This window comes from Thermobia domestica, chromosome 1, assembly GCF_964235325.1.
Source record: "Thermobia domestica chromosome 1, izTheDome1.hap1.1, whole genome shotgun sequence".
Classification (NCBI taxonomy): domain Eukaryota; kingdom Metazoa; phylum Arthropoda; class Insecta; order Zygentoma; family Lepismatidae; genus Thermobia; species Thermobia domestica.
The window spans coordinates 364911529-364933422 of NC_137454.1; the positions used below are offsets into that span (position 1 = coordinate 364911529).

Sequence of the window (21894 nt, forward strand, 5' to 3'; positions counted from 1 at the left end):
ATTCACAGAAATGCTCAAAAATAAGCAAAACGTGACTCTGCACAAGATGTTTACTTACCCATAGATTTATTATTGACAACTGAACCCTGAGTGTGAGGTTATCTGGGATGTTTCTGTCCCTTCTCACTTTACAACTTCAGAGGGGAGGGGTATGATCGTCAGGAGACCACTAGTAATACACCGCTAAAAGAAATGCTTCAGTGCTGCGTCGGAAGCGGCATGTTTTGTATATATTTCTTAAAATGTTATCCATTCATAAAGTATAAATTCCCTCTTTCTGTCCTGATTCTCTTTCCAATACAGAGAACCGACTCTTTAAATGAAGAAAGAACCCTGAACCCTCCCGAAAATGCTAAAATGAATGATGCGTACAAATAACAAATCTGTGGATGAAACAAATAATACAGATACATGAGAAGATGATGACGAAGATAACAGTGCTTGATGCAGCGCAGTCCACCACATGTAAATAGATTTGAAGTGTTCATATTTGTGCATGAGTACGTGTGTATGTGCTTGTTTCTGAGTATTTATTTGCGCGTATGTCTTGTAATTGTTATATTAATATCCACTGGATTAAAGCATAAAATGGATTTGATGACTGCCAAATTGACGTCACCTTGGTGAGTCATTATTTTTTAATATTTAGTAATATTAAATTAGATTATAGTTTAGCGTCGTTTTCAGGAGCAAAGCTCTACAAGTCGTGAACCTACAGTTTAACATGGGATTTGAAACACATGACCTCCTACCATGAACCAAACCTCGTTCGAGAAAGGCGCATACGCTAACCACATAGCAACGAGGAGCTCAACATTTAGTAATAGGCCTATGTATATTAAGTTGTAAAATTATATTCGTTTAATTTTCACTAATATAATCTTCACAATGTAAAGTCTTCGCTAGGAACGTTATCTTGTTTAGAAACAAAAAGCCTCTCTCTTATGTTTCCGTCTCGGGGTTGGACTGCGGGATGATTGAAATCCGAAAGAGATGTTTTTATTATATTTTGTACAGTAGATCTGCTACTTCATAATCTCAGTGTTTGATAAGAATGAACCTCCCTGACTCACGAAAATGTATACGTAATATAACAAACCATGTACATTAAATGCCAGACTAATATAGCAAACATTGAAGATGCCCCCTAGAAAATTTTCTTCGGCCGCCCATGTCTGGGGAGGTACACAATTTCGCAACTCAGTGGATACGATGTGGATGTATTCAAAGTCCACTGATTTACCCATCAAATTTAAATTTTATAAAAATATCCTCAGTGAATTTAACCTGAGGAGAACTATTTTTTTAATTCGATCGCTAAAGGAGTTTTTTGTTTGTTTGTTTGTTTACCAGGTCTCGGTAATCGTCCGGCACGAAAACTGAAGTTTCTACAAGTGTTTCCCCAGTAAATTTTTTGAGAAAGGGGTCCTCCAAGAGTGTTATTTAGGGGGTAATTCCTGCGTTTGTTATATACATATATAGATATAGATAGATATAAATATAGATATACTGTATATATATATAAAGATAAGTAGGAGCGGGTCTTTAAAATTAGTTCGGAAAGATAATTTGAAAATCTGGCATAATTTGCAAGAATCCATCTAGTCTAATATAAATAAAATAAATAGTTGTTTTTGTGTTTGTCTGCCTGTATGCGGCCTGGGGACCAGACGAGTGGACCGAGAGTTATCAAATTTTGGTCAGGGGTACCTTGGCCTAGGCCGCAAGCTGTTTTCAAATTTCGAACCAGGGGAGTCTCGGGGGAGGAGCGTTTACCGGAACCGGCTTGGAAACCAGACAAATTGACCGAGAGTTACCAAATTTTAGTCACGAATACCTTGGTCCAGGCTTCAGACCAGAGTTGAACCATTTTGTCAAAATTCGAACCAGGGGGGTCTCAGGAGGTCGTTTACCGGGACATGTAAAAATAGTAGAAAATAACCGATATTAGTGTTGAATTCATAGTTTTCGCGGTCACTGAAATCAATGGTGAAACTCCGATCGCATTAACTTCCAAATTCATGCTATGCGGCACCGGGCCGGGGTCACCGGTAGCGGGGGAAATTGAGATATCCAGACGTATAAAAGTAATTCACAATGACCGATATTAGTGTCAAATCCATCGCTAATCGCTGAGATCAATAGTGAGACATCCATTAGCGATGATTTGCAAATTCAGCTGCAATTCTATGTGGGCCGGGAGTCATCGGGGGTGGGGGATACCGAAACATGTAAAAGTAATACAAAATTACCGATATTAGTGTCAAATCCATAGTTTTTGCGGTCGCTGAGATCAAGGGTGACACTTTCATTAGTGATGATTTGCAAATTCAGCTACCATTGTATGTGAGCCGAGAATCAGCGGGGGATAGGATACCGAGAGATGTAAAAGTAATCCAAAATGACCGATATTAGTGGCAAATCCATAATTTTCGCGATCGCTGAGATGAGTGGTGACGCTTTCATTAGCAATCACTTGCAAATTCAGCTACCATTATATGCGAGGCGGGAGCCAGCGGGGGAGGGGAGATACCAAGACATGTAAAAGTAATCCAAAATGATTGATATTAGTCTCAGATCCATAGTTTTCGCGGTCGCCGAAATGAGGGTAATACTTCTTCAGGCCTTGACTTCCATGCGAAGAATGGGTATATTTAGCTAATATATATATATATATATATATATATATATATATATATATATATATATATATATATATATATATATATATGGATAAAAAAATTAGGGAATCCTATGAAAACACATGTAAAACTTCTTACGAATAATGTGAGAACACTGTATCTTGTCCAGTTCAGATTAAAATCATGAAGGCCCAGCGTGCAAACGAACCGTTTGGAACATCTGTGCACGTGATCAGTGACGTGGCGCTTTACCAGATATCACTTTGTAGTGTGGCGCTGCCAACACATTCCAGCTCCAGGATACCTTTGTTCTCATTGTGTTTAATGCGTCACAAATCCACGTAGTGAAATTGCGCAACAACGTCTTTGCCAGAATCGTTGGCATGGCGAGCTGTCGGCAGGTTGGAAGCTGGTCAGTCACAGCGGGAGGTGGCACATGCCATAAGAGTGGCACAAAGTGTGATTTCCCGATTGTGGAATCTATTTCAAACAATTGGAAGTGTACGAAGAAGACAAGGACATGGCCGTCCACTAACAACCAAAGCCAGAGACGATCGTTATCTCTTGTTAACAGCCCGTCGAAACCGGAGTCAGAATACAACTTTGCTCCCGCGAGCCTTCCGAACAACAACAGGACGCACAATATCCACTCAAACGGTCCGCAATCGCCTTCAAGAAGGTGGTCTCTACGCACGTAGGTCTATGGTGTTTGTCCCATTACCTCCACGACATCATGTTGATCGAAGATCGTAGGCGGAGGAACATCGTGAGTGGGGACGCAATGAATGGGGCAATGTTTTGTTGTCTGACGAGTCTCGATTCAGTGTGGAGCTTGATAATCGACGTGTTTTCATCTGGAGAGAGTGTGGAACACGACACAATCCCATGTTTGTGCGAGAAAGATCCCAGTACCATGGTGGTGGACTGATGATGTGGGCAGGAATCAGCATTTGTGGGTGTACTGAGCTCCACATCATCCGAAATGGCTCTTTGACGGCTCTCAGATATAGGGATGAGATCATGAAAACTCTTGTTCTTCCTTATGCTGGTGCCATTGGTGATTCGTTCCTTTTCATGGATGACAATGCTCGTCCTCACAGAGCGCGGTTAGTGGATGAGATGGTGGATGCTGAGGGTATCGCTCGGATGAACTGGCCAGCATGCTCTCCGAATCTCATTCCAATTGAGCATGTCTGGGATATGCTTGGCAGACGAATTACAGCTGGGCCAGTAAATCCAAAAAAACATTGAAGCCCATTTTATGCAGCGTATACTTGAGTGTGAAGGGGAGGCCTATAGCCTCCTTGGATCCGCCTCTGTATATATATATATATATATATATATATATATATATATATATATATATATATATAGGTAGATAGATAGATGGATATAGATATATACATGATCGAAAATGGCCTCGAATCCATACTCGCTGAGATGAACAGAAGATATCGTTTAAATCCACAAATTCAGCCCCATGTAAAGGTAAGTGTCATGTAAAGGTAATTGAAAATTATCAATATGAATGTCAAATTCATAGTTTTGGGGGCTCCACAAGTTCATTGGTGACAGTTTTGGAGCGCTTTGTGTCCAAAATGAAACGTATTCTCCCCGTGCGAAAAACGGGTATTCTGCTAGTCTGTAATAATATCTAACGGAAGTTTCACTTAATATATTTCTCGCTGCTCAAATGTACTCACTTGTGCGGTATATGTGTGTGTAAAGTAGAATTAAAACCTGTTGCTTTAAGTATTTTTCCGTTAGCGAAATACATTGTATATATAGTAGGACGTCGATAATCCTAACGTCAAAAATCCAAACGCGGTCCCTAGAAGCTTTTTACATTTTGTCTTAACGCTAGCGATAAACAAACAATAGCGTGTCAGTCAACGTTATGTGAAGTCAGTGTTTTTACGAAAGTTCATTTACATGTAATTGTTTGTCATGTATTTTTATTTTTTCTTAGGCTTATAAGTTTTAAGTGTGACTTACAACAACAGTGTTATTTTGAGTACAAGCAGGTTCTTCAGAAACATTAAATGTAAGTAACCTTACGTACCTGTATTGTAATGGCTGTATGTTCTGAATAACCACTTTATCGATAGAAGAACATACCATACAGTATATGTAATTCTAAATGGCATTTTCTTGATTACTTTCGAAAATCCGAACAATTTCAAAATCCGAACTACCTGTGGTCCCAATTAGTTCGGATTTTCGACTTCCCACTGTATATGTTGCAGACATATTACAGCAAGTAAGATTACTAGCATCAGGCCAAAAAAATAGTTTTTAAACTATATTTTCCTGTTTTTGCCAATATTTCCGAATAAATGTTTTTTTCTAATGGTTTCAAAATTTCCGGAATTTTACATAGAACAATGAAGATATCTCTACGAATTATATGTTTGATTTAACATATTAACTGAAATGATGATTCTGATACCCAAATTTTCCGTTTTTTACCCAGCTCGGGAAAACCGTAGAAAAACTGTTTTTTACCCAAAATTTCCGTTTTTTTCACAGGCCTTCAAAACACTAGTCTGAACACACAGTGCACCGAACACTCCTTACGATGGCGAATGTTAACACCACGACATCGGCAACTACAACTGAAATGAACACGTGACAATTGCCACTGGACCTTGGCACAATGGCAGAGCGTTGCATTGTCTGATGAATCCCGATATCTTCTTCATCATGACAATGTGAAGGTGCGAATCCGTCGTGTTCCAAGGGAACAGCTCCTTGACATCTGTACTGCGAGACGGAGACAAACTTGGTGCGGCTTAATTATTATCCGGAGAACATTTAGGTGAGCATCCATGTGTCGAGTGGAGCTCGATCAATTCACCATGACACCGGGGCGTCGCACGCTGCTTGCAGACTACGTACACCACTTCATGACGGCCATGTTTCCCATCGCTAGTGGCATTTTTCGACAAGATAATGCAAAAGGTCAGGAATGTGATGGAGTGGTTCGATGAACACAGGAGCGAGTTCCGAGTGATGTGCTGGCCCCCAAACTCTATGGATCTGAACCCAATCGACCACATCTGGGATGTGATTGAACGTGACGTGAGGGCGCATCACCCCCTCCCCGGAATTTAAGGGAATTAGATGACCTGTATGTGCATATGTGGTGCCAACTCTCTCCAGTGACCCACCGAGGAATATTGCGACCTTGTCAAGACTCGTTGCCGTTGTTATTCGTGCCAAATGGTGGACATACTAACAATTAGGTAGGTAGTCATAATCGTCTGGCTGATGTGTGTATATTTTAACTCATATATTTTGTCTCGACTCGAATTCGAGTCGAGTGGAGACAGCAACATATTTTCGAGTCGAGACAGGCTTAAATCTCGACTCGACTCGACTCGTGCGCATCCCTATCCTTATGGTTGGAGACATGAAATTTGGAATTTATACTTTTCGTTTAAAACTAGCTTAACCTGTACTCTGTACATAGCACATCATTCATATATGAGCATAAATCTCCTTGCCATTCCTCACAACATTTGTACATGACCTTTCACAGAAACAAGTGAAAGACTTTTTGATAAAAAATGGGCAAGGGGTATCATAAAGGGGAGATTTTTTTTCAATTATTATTTCAATATCTCGCACCGTTTGCAAGATTTGAGCCTACTTCCGGTTGGAGCTTTTAATTCATGTATGATCATTATTTTCTTTCTTTTTGCATGCAGTATGTAATAAGTAAATACATTACACACACAATTAATTATAATGCCAGTGATAGGTGGTGTTCATTGGGCAAAACACTCCAAACAATAAAAATTCATCTTAGATTGGAGAAATGGTTATCCTTCGTTTTTCATTATCATTTGGCCATGAAACAAAACGCCTGAGAGATATACTAACCCCGTATACAAATATGTGGTGTTGGAATGTATAACTCGTAGGATATGATGCTTTACTTTTTAAAATTTCAATACTTTCAGTGCACACCTAAAAATATAATAAAGAAATAACGGCCATTTTTTTAAAATATTCTATTACTAGAACGTAATAACCTATACAAAATTTCGTAATAACCTATTACTAGTACTGTAATATGTAATAACCTATTACTAGAACCTAATAACCTATCAGTGGAAACGACATCTTTCTAGAGTTTGCGGTTTCCAAGATATCATTGTCAAAGGAATGGCTACAAACATGTAAACTTTTCTTGACCAGAAATATATAAACCTAGCATTTTAATATATAGATAATTAAAAACGCGATTAAGAGTTTTATTTAGTATTTCCAATACAAGATAAAAGAAAAGGTGGATAGAAAAATAGGTGGAGACTGCAATTATTAAATACAGTAGCTTGCTATAACTTTTGTTTCGTAAAAAGGGGGTCAGTCTATAGCTGTTTCACAAGTTGGTAGCTACCGATCTAGATTGTATAGTGACAGAATTCAGCAAATCATATTTCCAGTATCTTCATTTAAAATCATTATAAAAGAAAGCTTAATGTCAAGAATGATGAAATGTTATATAATCTAGCGATTAGAAAGAATATATCACAAACCTTGGCATGACATGTGGTGCTCCGAGCTTAAATATAAAGTTCAGATGTTAGATATACGCATTTTATACTTACCTCCGCACATTCTAAGGTTAGATATATGCGTATTTTTTATAATCGGAAAACACTTCAATCACGAAATATAATCACGAATAATGAGTTCCCCTATTGCCTTCATTGATTCATTTAGCGAACCTTTATAATACCTAAAAAATGTAATGCATATCGTGCATAACATGGCTAGTCAAACGTTTCAGTTGCGGTAGCGGATCTAGAATCTAAAAACTGGGGGGGGGGGGTAGCAAGAATCCACACTATGATACACATTCTTTAACAATTCAACACATCATTAAAGAAAAGATTTCTATATTTGATAGCCGAGCACGGCCAGCTACAGACTCGGTTCGATTCGGCTTTATTTGCATGTGGTAGTTTATTTTTCGGTAACTGCTGGTTGGATCTGAACTAAATTTAGTAGACAAGTTGCTCATTTTCTAAGCTGATTACTAAATTTGTTGGCTGATTTTAGGCCAAGGGCAGGGTCGGCTCTACAACACAGGCTTTCTCCCACATCTTTGCGCGCCGGGAGTATTTGGATTTAGTTTATCCTTTTTTATGATGTTTCTATTGTTTTAATATATCACGAAATGAAGCATTGTATAGTCATTCTCAAAACCTTTACATCCCAGAAGCTCTATATTCAATCCTACGTAAGATTTCAACGTATTTGTTATATGCAGTGTTTCTTTTATGTTTCCGATCTCTTTCTCTACATAATTATGGGGCACACATGTATAAAAAAATTACTAAATGCGGTTGCGAATTGAAAACATTAAACAAGAAAATGGATGCTTAAATTAAGAATATACAGGGTGGCTTATATTTATGTATATGATGTTTGATTGACAGTAGTATTTGTAATTCTAGACAAATAGTTTCGATACGGCAACACTGGGTAACCTGAAAGTGAGGATGACGCAAGATGGAGCACCACCACATTATGCCAGTCAGATAGAGACCTGCACGGGCCGGGCTTGTTTTTTGTTCATGTTGGGCCGGGCTGGGGCCGATTAATTGCAATTCTTTAATAATTATTGACTTTCGTTAAACGGTAATTAGAATAAAGGCAAACGTTGAAGAAGTGTACCCGTGAAAAATGTTACAAAATGAAACTTTTAAAATTTATCGGACCCGGGCCGGGCTTGGGCCAAGAATTTTAATAAACTTATTTGGCCGGGTCGGGCTCGGGCCGAAAATCTCCAAAACTTTCCGGGCCCGGATTGGGCAGGGTCTAGGTACATTCGGGCTGGAGTGGGCTCGGGCCAAAAAATTCGGCCATTACAGGTCTCTACAGTCAGAGCAGTGTTGGGTAAGTTACTTGTAAAAATGTAACGCGTTCCAAGTTACTTTACTTTCTCCTAAAATGTAACGCGTTACTAACGCGTTACTTGCCCCAAAAAAGTAACTGTTACTTTACTTCGAAAGTAACGCGTTACTAACGCGTTACTTTTAGGTCCGAAACTTTAAATATGTGAAAAAAGTACTACTTCAATTTTTCGTACTACTATTACTACCACTACTACTATTATTATTATTATTATTATTATTATTATTATTATTATTATTATTAATCTATTATTATTATCATTATTATTATTATTATTGCACGTTCTGAATCGCTTTATGTAAATGCAAGGACAAATTTTTACTTGATATATGAACATTTTCATATAATGTAACATTGATAAAATGCCATACTGCGTTACCCGTAGGGATGGTCACGAGCGAGTTTTCTTTGAAACTCGATTCGACTAGAAAGAGACATCTTTGAGCTCGACTCGAGAACTCGGTTCGAAAAATTTCCTCCAACTCGACTCGAATTGGGGTCGAGTTTCGAGTCAAATCGAGCCAAATCTGGTGTGTAGTTTCGAGTACATTCTTCAAGTATATTACATAGACAATATACACTACTACTATTACAACATATTATTATTATTATTATTATTATTATTATTATTATTATTATTATTATTATTATTATTAATTATAACAACACTAAACCTGAAAGATAGGCGGTTTGTATTTGAATACTAAAAAAACTAGTCCATTGCCAACCTCGGTAGTCGTAAAGTCTAGGAGTCAAGGACATTGTTTACGAGCTTGTGAATTTGGGTTGAGGGTCTAGGTTGAGTATTCGGGCTCGAGCCAAACACTGTTAAAAGTTATAAGGCACTACTCGCCAAATATCTTCAAAACTGCTCGGCACGGGTTTAGAATTGTCAACAACTCGAGCAACTCGGCTCACAGCTCATTCACTATCGACCCGAACCGAGAAGTGAGCCGAGCCAACAGCTCACCCAACCGACTCGGCTGGAACCGAGCAGATGGCTCATCCCTACCAAGCCAGCTCGAGCCGGTGGTTCACTTCAAGCGAGCCGGCTCGAGCCATCTTCTCAGTTGAGCCGAGCCGAGCTGAGCTTGTTATAAAAAATCTCTTGTGGTCTCGCTATCGAGACGAGATGCGAGCAGTGGCTCCTCTCGTGAGCAACACTAAAAGTAATCCATATTACTGTTTAGCTTACATTTCTCATGGCTTTCGCTTTCCAGTGTAATCACTCCATGATTTCAAGACGAGTTAAAACAAATGAGCCATTTATCAAACTCGACTGGACTCGAAACTTGACGCGAAAAACTGAATCGGCGGAACTCGGCTCGAAAATATTACCTTTGACTTGACTCGAAACTCGACTTGAATTCGAGTCGAGTCGAGTTTTAGCTTGACTCTTGCTCATCCCCATGCATTAGAAAAAATGGTTGCTTATTATTATTCTGCTAAACTAATTATATAATAATAACAATGTTGTTATGTAAAATTAAAAATACAGAATAGAATATAGAGAAACACATCACCACAACTAATAAAATGAGAACACATGATCTGGGGGTGAATCAAAACGCCAGTAACTCTTAAAATCGATACATGCTTTTTAAAGCTAGTTTCAAATTCTGTAATCAACGGGACTCTAGGATAAGCAAACTGATCTGAAAGAACTCCAATATTGCATAAATACATACATCAGCAAACTATTTTCTAGTTATAAAGTAGGCCTGCTCATCAGAACACAGTTTATTCATATTAACCCCTTACTGTATATCGTTAATTATGGCAGCCTAGTTGTTGATAAATATTTTCCGCCGGGGCACTTCAGACACTTTACTTTTAAATTCTGTCCACCATCATCCTCAGCTCTTAAAAAAAAAAAAAAAAAAAAAATTCTTTCAAAAATTCGAAAGGTAAAATATTTTCGTTCTCCATCTTTATGAAAAACAACACCAATAAAAGTAAAATAGACTACCGGTATCATTGCACTCCTAGTTCACTCACTGAATATATTGATTTGTAGCTATCAAAATCCACGACAAAATCTTCTGGGTGCTTGCAATCAGTACACGTGATTTCCCTGAGGCTGTTCTCATCTTCCAAAAACAGCAAGTGGCACTACAAACTTATCTGTTTCTCTGTGTGTCGGTGACTGTCGGTCACTGACATACGTAGTTCATGCTCGATTGTTTCATTCTGAGAAATTCACTTACAGGAAAGAAACATTTGTTTCCGAAAAAAAAACTATACATATATTGTAGTTACTCATCCGAAATGTAACGCGAAAAAAGTAACGCAAACTAGGTACGTTACTTAAAAACTTGTAACGCGTTACCGTTACAGTTACTTTGCAAAAAATGTAACGCGTTACTAGGAAACGTTACTTAAAAAGTAACGCGTTACAAGTAACGCGTTACTTGCGTTACGTTACTTCCCAAGACTGAGTCAGAGAGTGGCTGAACAAAACATTCCCGAACCACAGGATTGGTCCACGTGGGTTTGTGGAGTGGTCAGCTCGATCTGCCGATTTAACATCAATTGACTCTTTCTTGTGGGATGTTTTAAAGGAGTTGAGTTGAGTTGATTTTAGCTTAGTGTCCCTTTCAGCAGCGAGGCTATATGAGACGTGGTCCTACTGATTAACGTGGAATCCAAATCACATGAGCTCCCGCCGCGAATCGAACCCGGGTCTCTCACGCCAAAGGCGCGTACAAAGTGCACTAACATCACATACGCAATTTGGCAGAACTACGGAGTTATCACAGAAGAGTTCCACAGGATACCAGTACGGGTCTGTCAAGCTGGTTTTGACAATGTTGCACTTCGGCTTCAGGCATCCAGGCATGTGTCGATTTGCATGGTGTATTGGTAGACCATGCCATAGAGAACAGGGATTGAAATTCTTGTAAGGAAAGACATGAGAGTAACGTGTTTATGTTCAATTTTATGGTCATGTTATGTTGCTAGTTTCTCTATTGCAGTCTTTGAAACATACATAATTGTGGGTCACCCTGTTGTTAATGTGCGCGACTTCGGTATACAGAGTCCCTTACTTTCGGTGGGTTCACTAGAATTATTCAATGTTGGTTCAGTATCAAGAGGCAATCTGGGAGCTATCTGAATTCAAAGGTATCGAACTCCTGTCCAGAAAACCAGAAATACTGGTGCCTGGGAGGCGATGGACTGACCACGTATCACTAAGTTAAATGAGCGCCAATTTACCGGCTAGTCACCTTTATCGACTATAGCGAGAGAGAATTTAGTGCTTCCCTCAATCTATAAGCAAATATAATAAGTTTCTCTATACCGTGCAACTAAAGAGAACTGCTAAGAATATACTATACTGCAGATTATAATGGTCAGGCCTGAATTATAAAGGTAGCCAAGAAAGTTCTGTCGCTTTATCACTCACCACCTTCGAACATCAAAATGTCACCTAAGACGTACCTGGAAGATCAAAAATAGTCCCCATCAACATCGAGAACTTTCTTGGTTACCTTTATATTAATAGTTTCTGCTCTGAATAGGGTGGCGCCTAGGGCCACATATTTCACTGCCTCTCTCGCCTCGGATATTAGAGAATAAATTGGTTTATTATACTAGAAATTTCCTACGTATGCGTTTCTATACTACATATTATAATACACTATTCCATCTTCCAAGTGATGCTACCGTATAAAGGCGTGTTTAACAATGAGATTCTCTGTAGCCCAGATTGAATACTGAATCCATTGTCGACGACAATTTTGTCATTACAATTAACAACACAAGAATTTTTGAGGGAGAAGGGAAGGGCCTCGGGCGCCAGAGTGTTGATTCGGTCCTATACGTAATCAGTTATTGGCTTCAAATGCTATATTTCTCTTCTATTCAGGCCAGTATATGTGGAAATTTTTATATAATGCTTTGTTATATATTACAGGCAGGAACGAAATTGCAGAGAGTTCAGTCTCCATTTTTCTCGCACAGATGTAATTTATGGAAATGATTATCACCAAACTAAAATATTTAGTCATCAACGGCGATCTGGTGATTTAAACTTTTCGATTACTAATAAAACTCCAAGTGACCAAAGCAGTATATATATTTTAAGATTATATATTTGTGTTACAGTTTCGGCTATGTAACATAGGCTATGTAAAATAGATAATGTGTCTGAGAAAGGCTATGTTACGTAGCCGAAACTGTAACACAAATATATAATCTTAAAATATATATACTGCTTTGGTCAGTTGGAGTTTTATTAGTAATCTTGAATTTTTCAAAGCTGCAATGAATAATTTAAAATTTTCGACATGGTAACAAATTTGATACACTGTCCTGTATGTTTTGGCCTTAAATTACCAAGGCGCCTTCCAGTCGTATACCCAGTCGACATGGCGATCTGGGGGACTTTTCGAATCATATACATATATGTATATGCTGTTGTGTATGAGCCCCCCTTGATGAATTTCTGGATACGCCAATGTCACATAGGCATAGTGATCAAGAAAATTCAAATGGATTTCAGAGGATGATCTTCTTTAGGCGTGATCGATATTACCCCGGATGAATTTAAACCAGGAAACATACTGTAGTTCCATAAATCTTCCATCTTTCCTTGGTCATTTGCCACAAACCGCATGAAAATCCGACTTTAGTTAGAAATTCTACACCCACATGAAATCCGTGAGGTTTTAAAAGAATCACCCTGTAGAAGGCTGCTGTGTGCTGGTGTGTTGGGTTGTTGCCATCAAGTGACAAAAATCGCAAACCTTCAGTAACAAGGAACAAAGTTCTCAGCAAATAATTGAACTGATATTCTGCAGTCTATCTAGTATCACAAAGCAAGGTGTATTTAGAACTAACTTTCTTGGAAGCGGAGTTTCTCGAATGATTTGAAAAGAAGAATCCAAGGAGATGCACTTAACTCCCTGCCCTCCTCTACCGAGTTTGTGTGTGTGTGTATGTATGTATGTCTGTCAATCATAAGCTTTTCGCATAAAAAATGTCACATACAGCCAGCATATTTTGCACATAGACAGATTTTCACCATATCTAATCGTATACGAAGCCGTTCTTTCGACTTTAGGCTCGGAAGGGATTTGTGGAGTCAAAATGAAAGGACATTTATTTTTCTAAGAACGCCTGATTGATATGCAACCAAACATTGCATATATGTTATGCGGGCTTACAAAACAGCACAGGATAAATATCTGAGCAATGGAATGGTTGTGGAAGACATTTCTTTAAGAACATTCTTCGTACTCCCTTTTTTATCCAGGCTCTGAATTAAGAGCTATCAACAACAAGTGTTTATAGCCAGTTTTTAATATAAAATATTTTCAGCTATTGTAAGTGGAAATTTTTAGCATAAACTTTAATAATAAACAAATATATAATTAAATTTATTAAAGACGTTCCTCAACACAATGTAAAACTATTGTATTCATACCTTAAAAGCAACTGAAGCTATTTAAAAAAAAAAAAAAAACATAAAACAAGAGCTTTAACAATATTATCTTGATAATAATTCATTTTTACTTTGTCCAGGGAACTCTTTGGCTTCAGTGCTACTAAAGGATGGATGATGTAAGAGTTGGTTGGGAAAAAGGTCGTGAAGGATTGAAAACAAGTTTCTTTGGGGGGGGGGGGATGAGGGATTTGATGGGATCAGAACCAGCGCCCTGCCGAGTTTCCCAGCAGGATTTGACTCTCGCTTTCTGCCGGCCGCCAGACGTCACAAACTGTCAGCCAAGAAACAGCAACATGCATGTGCAAGCATGAGGGAGTGTCAGTCAAATGGATGCTTTGTTTTCTTCGGTACTTTTTTTTATGTTTTGTTTTTAGAAATTAAAAAAAGAAAACAACAGAAAACTGAAGTTCCGCTGGAGTACAGAAGTATGTGAAAATATTTTTCTTCATATATTGATTATACAGCATCCAACTACTCTGTACGTATATCATATTTGACAACCTACATCCCTTATGACTGCTACTGGAGATACGATGACGTAAGAAAATGGATTGATACAAAAAAAAAAAAAAAATTACGGCAAGCACAAAAGTAACCAAATGCTTCTTGTACAGTCAAGAGGAAAAAAATCAGAGATTGTTTTCTTTTAAATAGAACAAAGGAAAATATTATTTTCTCTTATTTCTTACAAGAATACACGTTGATTATTTTCGAGCGACGATAGAAGATTATTATTAGATTTCTGGGCCTTTGGCATCTATGGCCATTTTAGCATGTCTCGCATGAGGAATGAAGTTCTCGATCATCACGTAACCTGGGAAGGCGGGGAAGAGAAAAAAGAAATGGGGAGGGAACCATCATGTTAGCTACCATCCCGCCATTTGGCTACTGTGATTGACGAAAACCTCACTCAGGATGCCTGGCCTGAAAAGGCTTTTACAGCGTTCCGACCGAGTGCTCCCACAGGGAATCGAATCCGAGACCACGACGATAGAAGAGAAAAAGTAGTGATGAGAAAAAACAGTTTTTGTACAAACCGGAAACCGGTTTCAAGAAAACCCGAAATCCGGAAAAAAAGACATTTCGGTTTTCTCCAACACCTGTTCGGTTTTCTCAAAAAACCGGTTCGGTTTCCACCGAACACATAAAACTACATCTGTGGAGACGGAATCGGTTTCCGGAGAACGAAACATTATTCTGGTCACATATAGAACCAGTTTTGGAAAAACTAAAACCGGCTTTGGAGAAAACAGAACCAGTTTTGAAGAAAAACTGTTTCTTGAAAATGTTCAAAAAGGTTCCGTGCATGTAGCGCCCGTAGACTTAGCGGCCAGTGTTTCTGGCTCACAGAAGGAATTTTATATTGATTTTATCTCACAATCAGGGATGTCCAGTTCATTTTACCACTAAGGTTACATATTTAGCTTTTAATGTGAAAACTATGTAAAACAGACGTAATCTACAATACCGCAATGAGGATAAGGCATACAAAAAACGGTGAACATATTCTCACGACTGAGAACCGGGACAAAATGTAAACTGGCGAAACACCGGGATAAGAGTCTTCATGGAGGTCACGGTGGTTCAGTGGTAGAAACACTCACATCTGGTTCATGGGATCCCTGGTTTTATCCCATCTTGCGTCAAATGGGCTTTGTGGTAGTCAGACGCTGCGTGCATGGATAAACTCCGAGTTCTCTCGTTTTCTCTCACTTTCTTCATTCCACCATTTCATTCATTCTCACAATCACCGTCTTCTCTATCCTACTCCTATTTCCTTAATCGTGGGATGTAAAATTCAAAGATTTCATTTCATTTCAAGAGCTTTCAAACCGGGACTGTCCCGGTAAAAACCTGACATATGGTAACTCTGACTATATAACAACATCGGTTTCGATACCAAAAAAGAAAAAGTCAAATTATCATAGTGTATGTGATTTAAGGTATTGCTACAACACCTTGTGGACTGTATTATTAACGCTGATTCTAAGATTTGGCCTTGTTATTTTTATACTATGAATTTATTACAGATATAAAATATTCACACTACAATGACTACATGCATTATTGCTTTGCTGTAAACAAGTCTTTATACAACATACATTGCTATGATACTAATAATTATGTTTTTGGTATTTACAATAACTGTTGCATTTATATATATAGAAATCAATGAACTACTTGCATTAATGTACTGATTAAACTGGTAATTAATTGTCTTTGATGCGTATGAACTGTTTTGATTACAATTATGGGAAATTCTGCTTGCTGCTTGGTTCCACACTGCACATTTTTAACACTGCACTGTTTCCAACTAGCAAGATAGAAATATGTCAATTAAATGAATACACACAAATAAATAAAAAAACCTCAACATACTCCCCCCCCCCCCCCGTTGATTGGTACAATCAAAATTTTTCACAAGGAAGAGGAATAACTTTACTGATGGAACGTTTATATGTTCCTGATGATGTGCGCACGTTTACAACACGTACAATTCCGTCACGTCCTGGAAACACTTGTTCAATTATTCCCAATTTCCAATGAAGAGGTGGTTGATTATCTTCTTTGAGTAGAATCACCATGCCTGGAACAATGTTGCACTGTTTGGAAAACCACTTTTGTCTTTGCTGCAATGACGTGAGATAGTCTGCTTGCCAGCGTTTCCATAATTGATGAAGCATTTGTTGAATTCTCTGCCACCGTGATAAACTGCCTTCTTTCACTTCTGTCAAATTTGGCTCTGGAAAACTTGTCAAGGGTACTCCTATGAGGAAATGTCCTGGTGATAAATATGATAAGTCTTGAGGATCATTTGACAATGTAGTGATTGGTCTTGAGTTTAAGCATGCCTCGATTTGAATTACTAGAGTATTGAATTCTTCATATGTGAGTAATGCATTACCAGCTATACGTTTAAAATGGTATTTGAAGGACTTTACTGCAGCTTCCCACAGTCCGCCAAAATGTGGAGACATTGGAGGAATAAAAGACCATGTGAATTCTTCCGTCGTTGCGTGTGTAGCAATTTTCTCCTTAAAATCTTCAGACTGGAACAATGCTTGTAACTCTTGTAGTTCGTTTTTGGCTCCAACGAAGGTGGTACCATTATCACTGTGAATGGTCAAACATTTTCCTCGACGACCTGTGAAACGTCGAAGGGCTGCTATAAATGCTTGTGTTGTACACCCATTTACTATTTCTAGATGTATTGCCTTTGTGTTAAAGCAAACGAATACTGCTACGTATGCCTTAACGTGGTTCGGCTTCTAACTAGTCCAGCCTTTATGTGGAAAGGCCCACAGTAATCTACACCGACATTTAAAAACGGACGTGATGTTTGAAGTCTATTTTTAGGCAATTGACCCATGAGTTGGGATGTTGCCTTGCAATTCAGCTTGAAGCAAATTAAGCATTCATGTATTGTTCGTTTGATTATCTGCTTTGACCTAATAATCCAATAACGTTGTCTCAATGACGCATTCAACAATTGAAAGTTTGCATGAAGCAGTCTCTTGTGTTCATCGATTATGATCAATTTAGTCAAGTGATGATCCTGCGGTAAGATAATGGGATGTTTTGTATCATATGTTAAGTCGCTTTCTTCTAAACGTCCACCAACTCTTAATATACCCTGGTGGTCTAAGAACGGATGTAAGTTGCGAATTTTGCTTTGTTTTGGTAATTCTTGATTTGACTTGAGGCACTTGATTTCTCTATCAAGACACTGCTGCTGTACAAGTTTGATGAGAGTAAGAAGTGTCTTTCTTGTTTCTTCTACTGATAATTCGCCGATAACTTTCTTCTTGGAATCTTAATATTGTTAATGAAACGAAGACAATATGCGAATACTCTGATTACTTTCTCCAACTTCGAAAATTTTGAGATGACTTGTGTTGTACCATTATCAGTCGTTACTAATAGAATAGTTTTCCTTTGTTCGATCATTGCATTTTCTTCCATTACTACAGCTTCTGACGGCCATATTTCTTCTGGTTCTTGCAAACATGGAGGTCCATGCCACCAGAATTGAGCTTGTGTCAGTTGATGCACTGTTGTACCTCGAGATATCATATCAGCTGGATTTTCTGAAGAGGAAATGTGCTTCCAATTATTAATGTTGGTGTATTCTTGGATTTTTGCTACTCTATTAGCCACAAATTGTTTCCAGCGAGTGGACGGTGATGCTAGCCATGCAAGTACTATCGTTGAATCAGTCCAAAGGTGAATGGATGAAATGTTCAGATTGAGAATTGGCATTACTTTGTGTACTAATGAAGCCAATAATAGAGCAGCACATAATTCTAATCTTGGAATTGTTACTTGCCTTATAGGAGCTACCTTAGATTTGGAACATAGTAGATGAACCGATATTTCGCCTTTGTCATTTACTGAACGTATATATAGACAGGCTCCATAAGCATTCTGTGATGCATCTGCAAATCCATGTAGCTGAATGTCAATTAGATTGCTCTTTGCCACGACTAGCCGACTGACTTTGATATGTTTTAGGTTATCTAACTGGTTACACAATTGTATCCATTGTTTGTGCAAATGAGCTGGTAGTTGCTCGTCACACTTTAATCCTTCCTTCCAAAGTTTCTGTAGGAATATTTTGTAGGCAATGACTATTGGACTGACTAAGCCAATTGGATCAAAGATAGATGAAATGTGAGAAGCAGCCTGACGTTTGGTTACACCTTGACTTATTGTTCGCTGCATCTCCTCTAGAGGTTTGTAAGATATCAAGAATATATCTGAGCTTGGACACCATACGATTCCCAATGTTTTGATGTTATCTCCATTTTCAAAGCTTACAGATGAGTTTTGTTCTCTGTACTCCGTTGGTAATTGTTTCATTAGTATGTCACTGTTTGATGACCATTTTCTGAGATTGAAGTTGCCTGTTTTGAGTAATGCTATGAGATCTGATTGCAATTGTATTGCTTCATTAAGATTATCACAACCTGATAAACAGTTATCTACGTAGAAGTCTCTGCGTAGGATTTCTGATGCCTTGGCATATTTTAACTGTTCACTGGTTGCTAATTCTTGAAGTACTCTCGTTGCCAAGAATGGAGATGAAGCTGCTCCATAGGTGACCGTTTTTAATTTGTATTCCTTTACTGGCTGATCTGTTGATTCTCTCCATAGAATATGTTGATACCTTTGATCTTCAGGATGTACTTCAATGCACCTGTACATTTTTTCAATATCTGCTGAAAATGCAATTTGATGAGTTCTGAACCGTAGAATGATTGATTGCAAATCCTGTTGAATAGTCGGTCCAACTAATAGCATATTGTTTAATGAAATTCCATTTGTTGTTTTTGCAGAAAAGTCAAATACTACGCGGAGTTTGGTTGTTGTACTTGACTCCTTCATGACTGCATGATGTGGAATGTAGTATGACCCTTGTGTAGTTTGATTTTCATTGATTTGCTCCATGTGTCCTAATTGTTCATATTCTTGCATGAAAGAGATGTATTCATTTCTCCATTCAGATTGTTTTGTGAATCTTCTTTCAAGATGTTGAAGTCTTGTTGTCGCTGTTTGCAAAGAGTTACCTAGCTGTACTTCTTCTGTGCGAAATGGAAGGCGAACGATGAATTTGCCACTTGGATCTCTTGAAGTGTTTTGAACAAAATGCTCTTCACATGCTGCTTCTTCCTTTGAGAGAGGACACGTGACTTCTTCTAGCTTCCAAAATTGGTGTAACTGCTCATCTAAACTGTCAGAGGTGCGTGAGAAACATGTGATAAGACTGGGTGACTCAGATGATGAATGATGTATTGGTCCTGACAAGATCCATCCTAATTGTGTATTCTGCAGCGTGGGGAGACTGTGATGAAGGACAACTCGTTCTGGACGCAGAAGATTTAAAAATAATTCTGCACCAATTAGGAGATCTATTTTATTTGGGATGTTGAATGTTGGATCAGCAAGTCTTATAGTATTGGGTATGTTCCACTCTTGAATTGAAAATTCTGATGAAGGTAGATCACCTGTAATGCGTGGCAATACTGCACATGTCATTCTTACCTTATATTGACTTACTCTGGATTCAACGTCTAAAGAGGTAATATGCGTTATTTCAGACCCCGTGCCATTTATTCCTTGCAGTGGGATATGTACCTTCTCTTTACGTAATTTACACATTTGTACCATATGTTCCGAGATGAAGTTCGACTGTGACCCACCGTCTAGTAACGCTCTACATGTATGCACTCGACCAATATTGTCCCTAACGTTCACTAACGCTGTAGCTAATAACACTTGAGTTTTATATTTAACCCTTGCACTGTGATATGAACCTTGACTTTCAATTTGATTCGAACTGGCATTAACACCTGAATTTGAATTGGTGGTCTTTGATGTCTCGTCACCTACTTGTTCTTTATTACTGGTGGTATTACTTAGAGAACCTTGATTGACCTTAATGTCTGTATGTAAGAGAGTGTTATGTTTCTTTCCACATTTTTTACACGTACTAGCCCGACATTTACGTGAACTGTGAGAGGGATGTGACAATTGAAACACAGGTTATTTTTCTTAAGACAGTTCTGTTTTTCTCTCAACGTAGCCTTTATGAATGACGGACACTGAAATATTTTATGCATTTGCTTACAGAAGATGCATTGTGTGATGTTTGTCGATAAATAAGATTGTGCCTTTTTGGGTCGACTGTTACCCTTTGATTTTATTTCATCTTGGTGTGACTCATTACCTTTGGATTTCATATTTTCTAGCGCCTGACATTTATGTTCTAGAAAAGAAAGTAACTCTGCTAATGGCTGGAAAGATTGATTATTTTGTTTTAATTCCCATTCTCTACGTGTTTGAAAATCCATTCTTTCTACTAGCAATTGACTCAATAATGCCTCTTCTAGTGGTACTTGTAAGTTAAATGCTTTCAGTGCATGAAAATTGCTGGAAAATGTGTTTATGAACTGACGTAACTCCCTTGCATTTTCCTTGTGTATTGCCTGAATGTGTAAGATTTCCCTTATGTGAGTTCCTGCAATCATACGTTTATTTTCGTATCTTTCCTGTAATAACTTCCATGCTACGTCATAGTTCTCTTGCGAAACTGGAAGATTTCTTATTAATTCAAATGCTTCTGCCTTAAGTGCCGATAATAAGTAGTGAAGTTTTTGAACAGGTTGCAATTTAGAATTGCTATGAACCAACAATTTAAAGTTTTCTGAAAATGCTAACCAACCCTCGTATTTTCCGTCAAAGGTAGGTAATGAAATAGTTGGCAGTTTTAGATTATCTGCGCTATTCCCCTCCGAATGATTCTGACCAGTGTGTGTACTATTTTCTTTGAATGTCCCTTTATTTGATCGTTCATTGACTAATTGTTGCATATTTGCCTTTAAACTATAATACCTAGCTTCAATTTCTTCGCGTTCAGTTTCTTGAACACTACCTTCATCTTCTAACTCGAGTGTAGTCTGGATGTCGTCAAACCTTGTCCACAATTCTGTTAAATGTTCAAGCCTCGTTGTAGTTTCACCTATATTTTGTGTTTCGTTAAATGTACTAACGAACTTTTCCATACGTGTAAGCTGTCCTTTGATGTTACCTTTCTGTTTGATAAGTTTCTGAATTTCCCTTTTTTCCATTGTGTAAGATAATTAATTTTATTGATTATGCAAAATATGTGCGTTTGGAAACACTGTAACAGAAGTAAAACGGTGACGAAGTACTCACTTCCCTCTTGTTACTGTCACAAATCACTACCTGTTTTTATTATTATCACTGGAACTTGTTCTTTTGTTATGCTAAATTAAATTTATATTACTTTATTGTTGTCATTGTCACACTATTCACACTTGTCACTGAATCTGAGCTGTAACTGTCACTGTTTCG

General features: G+C 38.1%; 1 protein-coding gene across 1 annotated transcript; it reads right to left on the reverse strand.

Annotated features, from left to right (window-relative positions):
- Nucleotides 1-16427: 16427 nt before the first annotated feature.
- LOC145682226 (uncharacterized) lies at nucleotides 16428-21647 on the reverse strand. Its single transcript, XM_081753812.1, has 3 exons — nucleotides 20747-21647; nucleotides 17881-20462; nucleotides 16428-17234 (listed from the first exon to the last, which is right to left on the reverse strand). The coding sequence occupies exons 1-3, from the start codon at nucleotides 21645-21647 to the stop codon at nucleotides 16428-16430; spliced, it is 4290 nt and encodes a 1429-aa protein (XP_081609938.1).
- Nucleotides 21648-21894: the final 247 nt, after the last annotated feature.

Excerpts from the sequence above, each read along its gene's own strand:
- LOC145682226 (XM_081753812.1), bottom strand. The coding sequence starts at position 21,647 with ATGGAAAAAAGGGAAATTCAGAAACTTATCAAACAGAAAGGTAACATC. Across the intron at positions 20,463-20,746 it reads AGAAAATATGAAATCCAAAG|ACATTAAGGTCAATCAAGGT; the intron begins GTAATGAGTCAC and ends TCTTACATACAG. Across the intron at positions 17,235-17,880 it reads AATTTTCGAAGTTGGAGAAA|GCAATACATCTAGAAATAGT; the intron begins GTAATCAGAGTA and ends TTTAACACAAAG.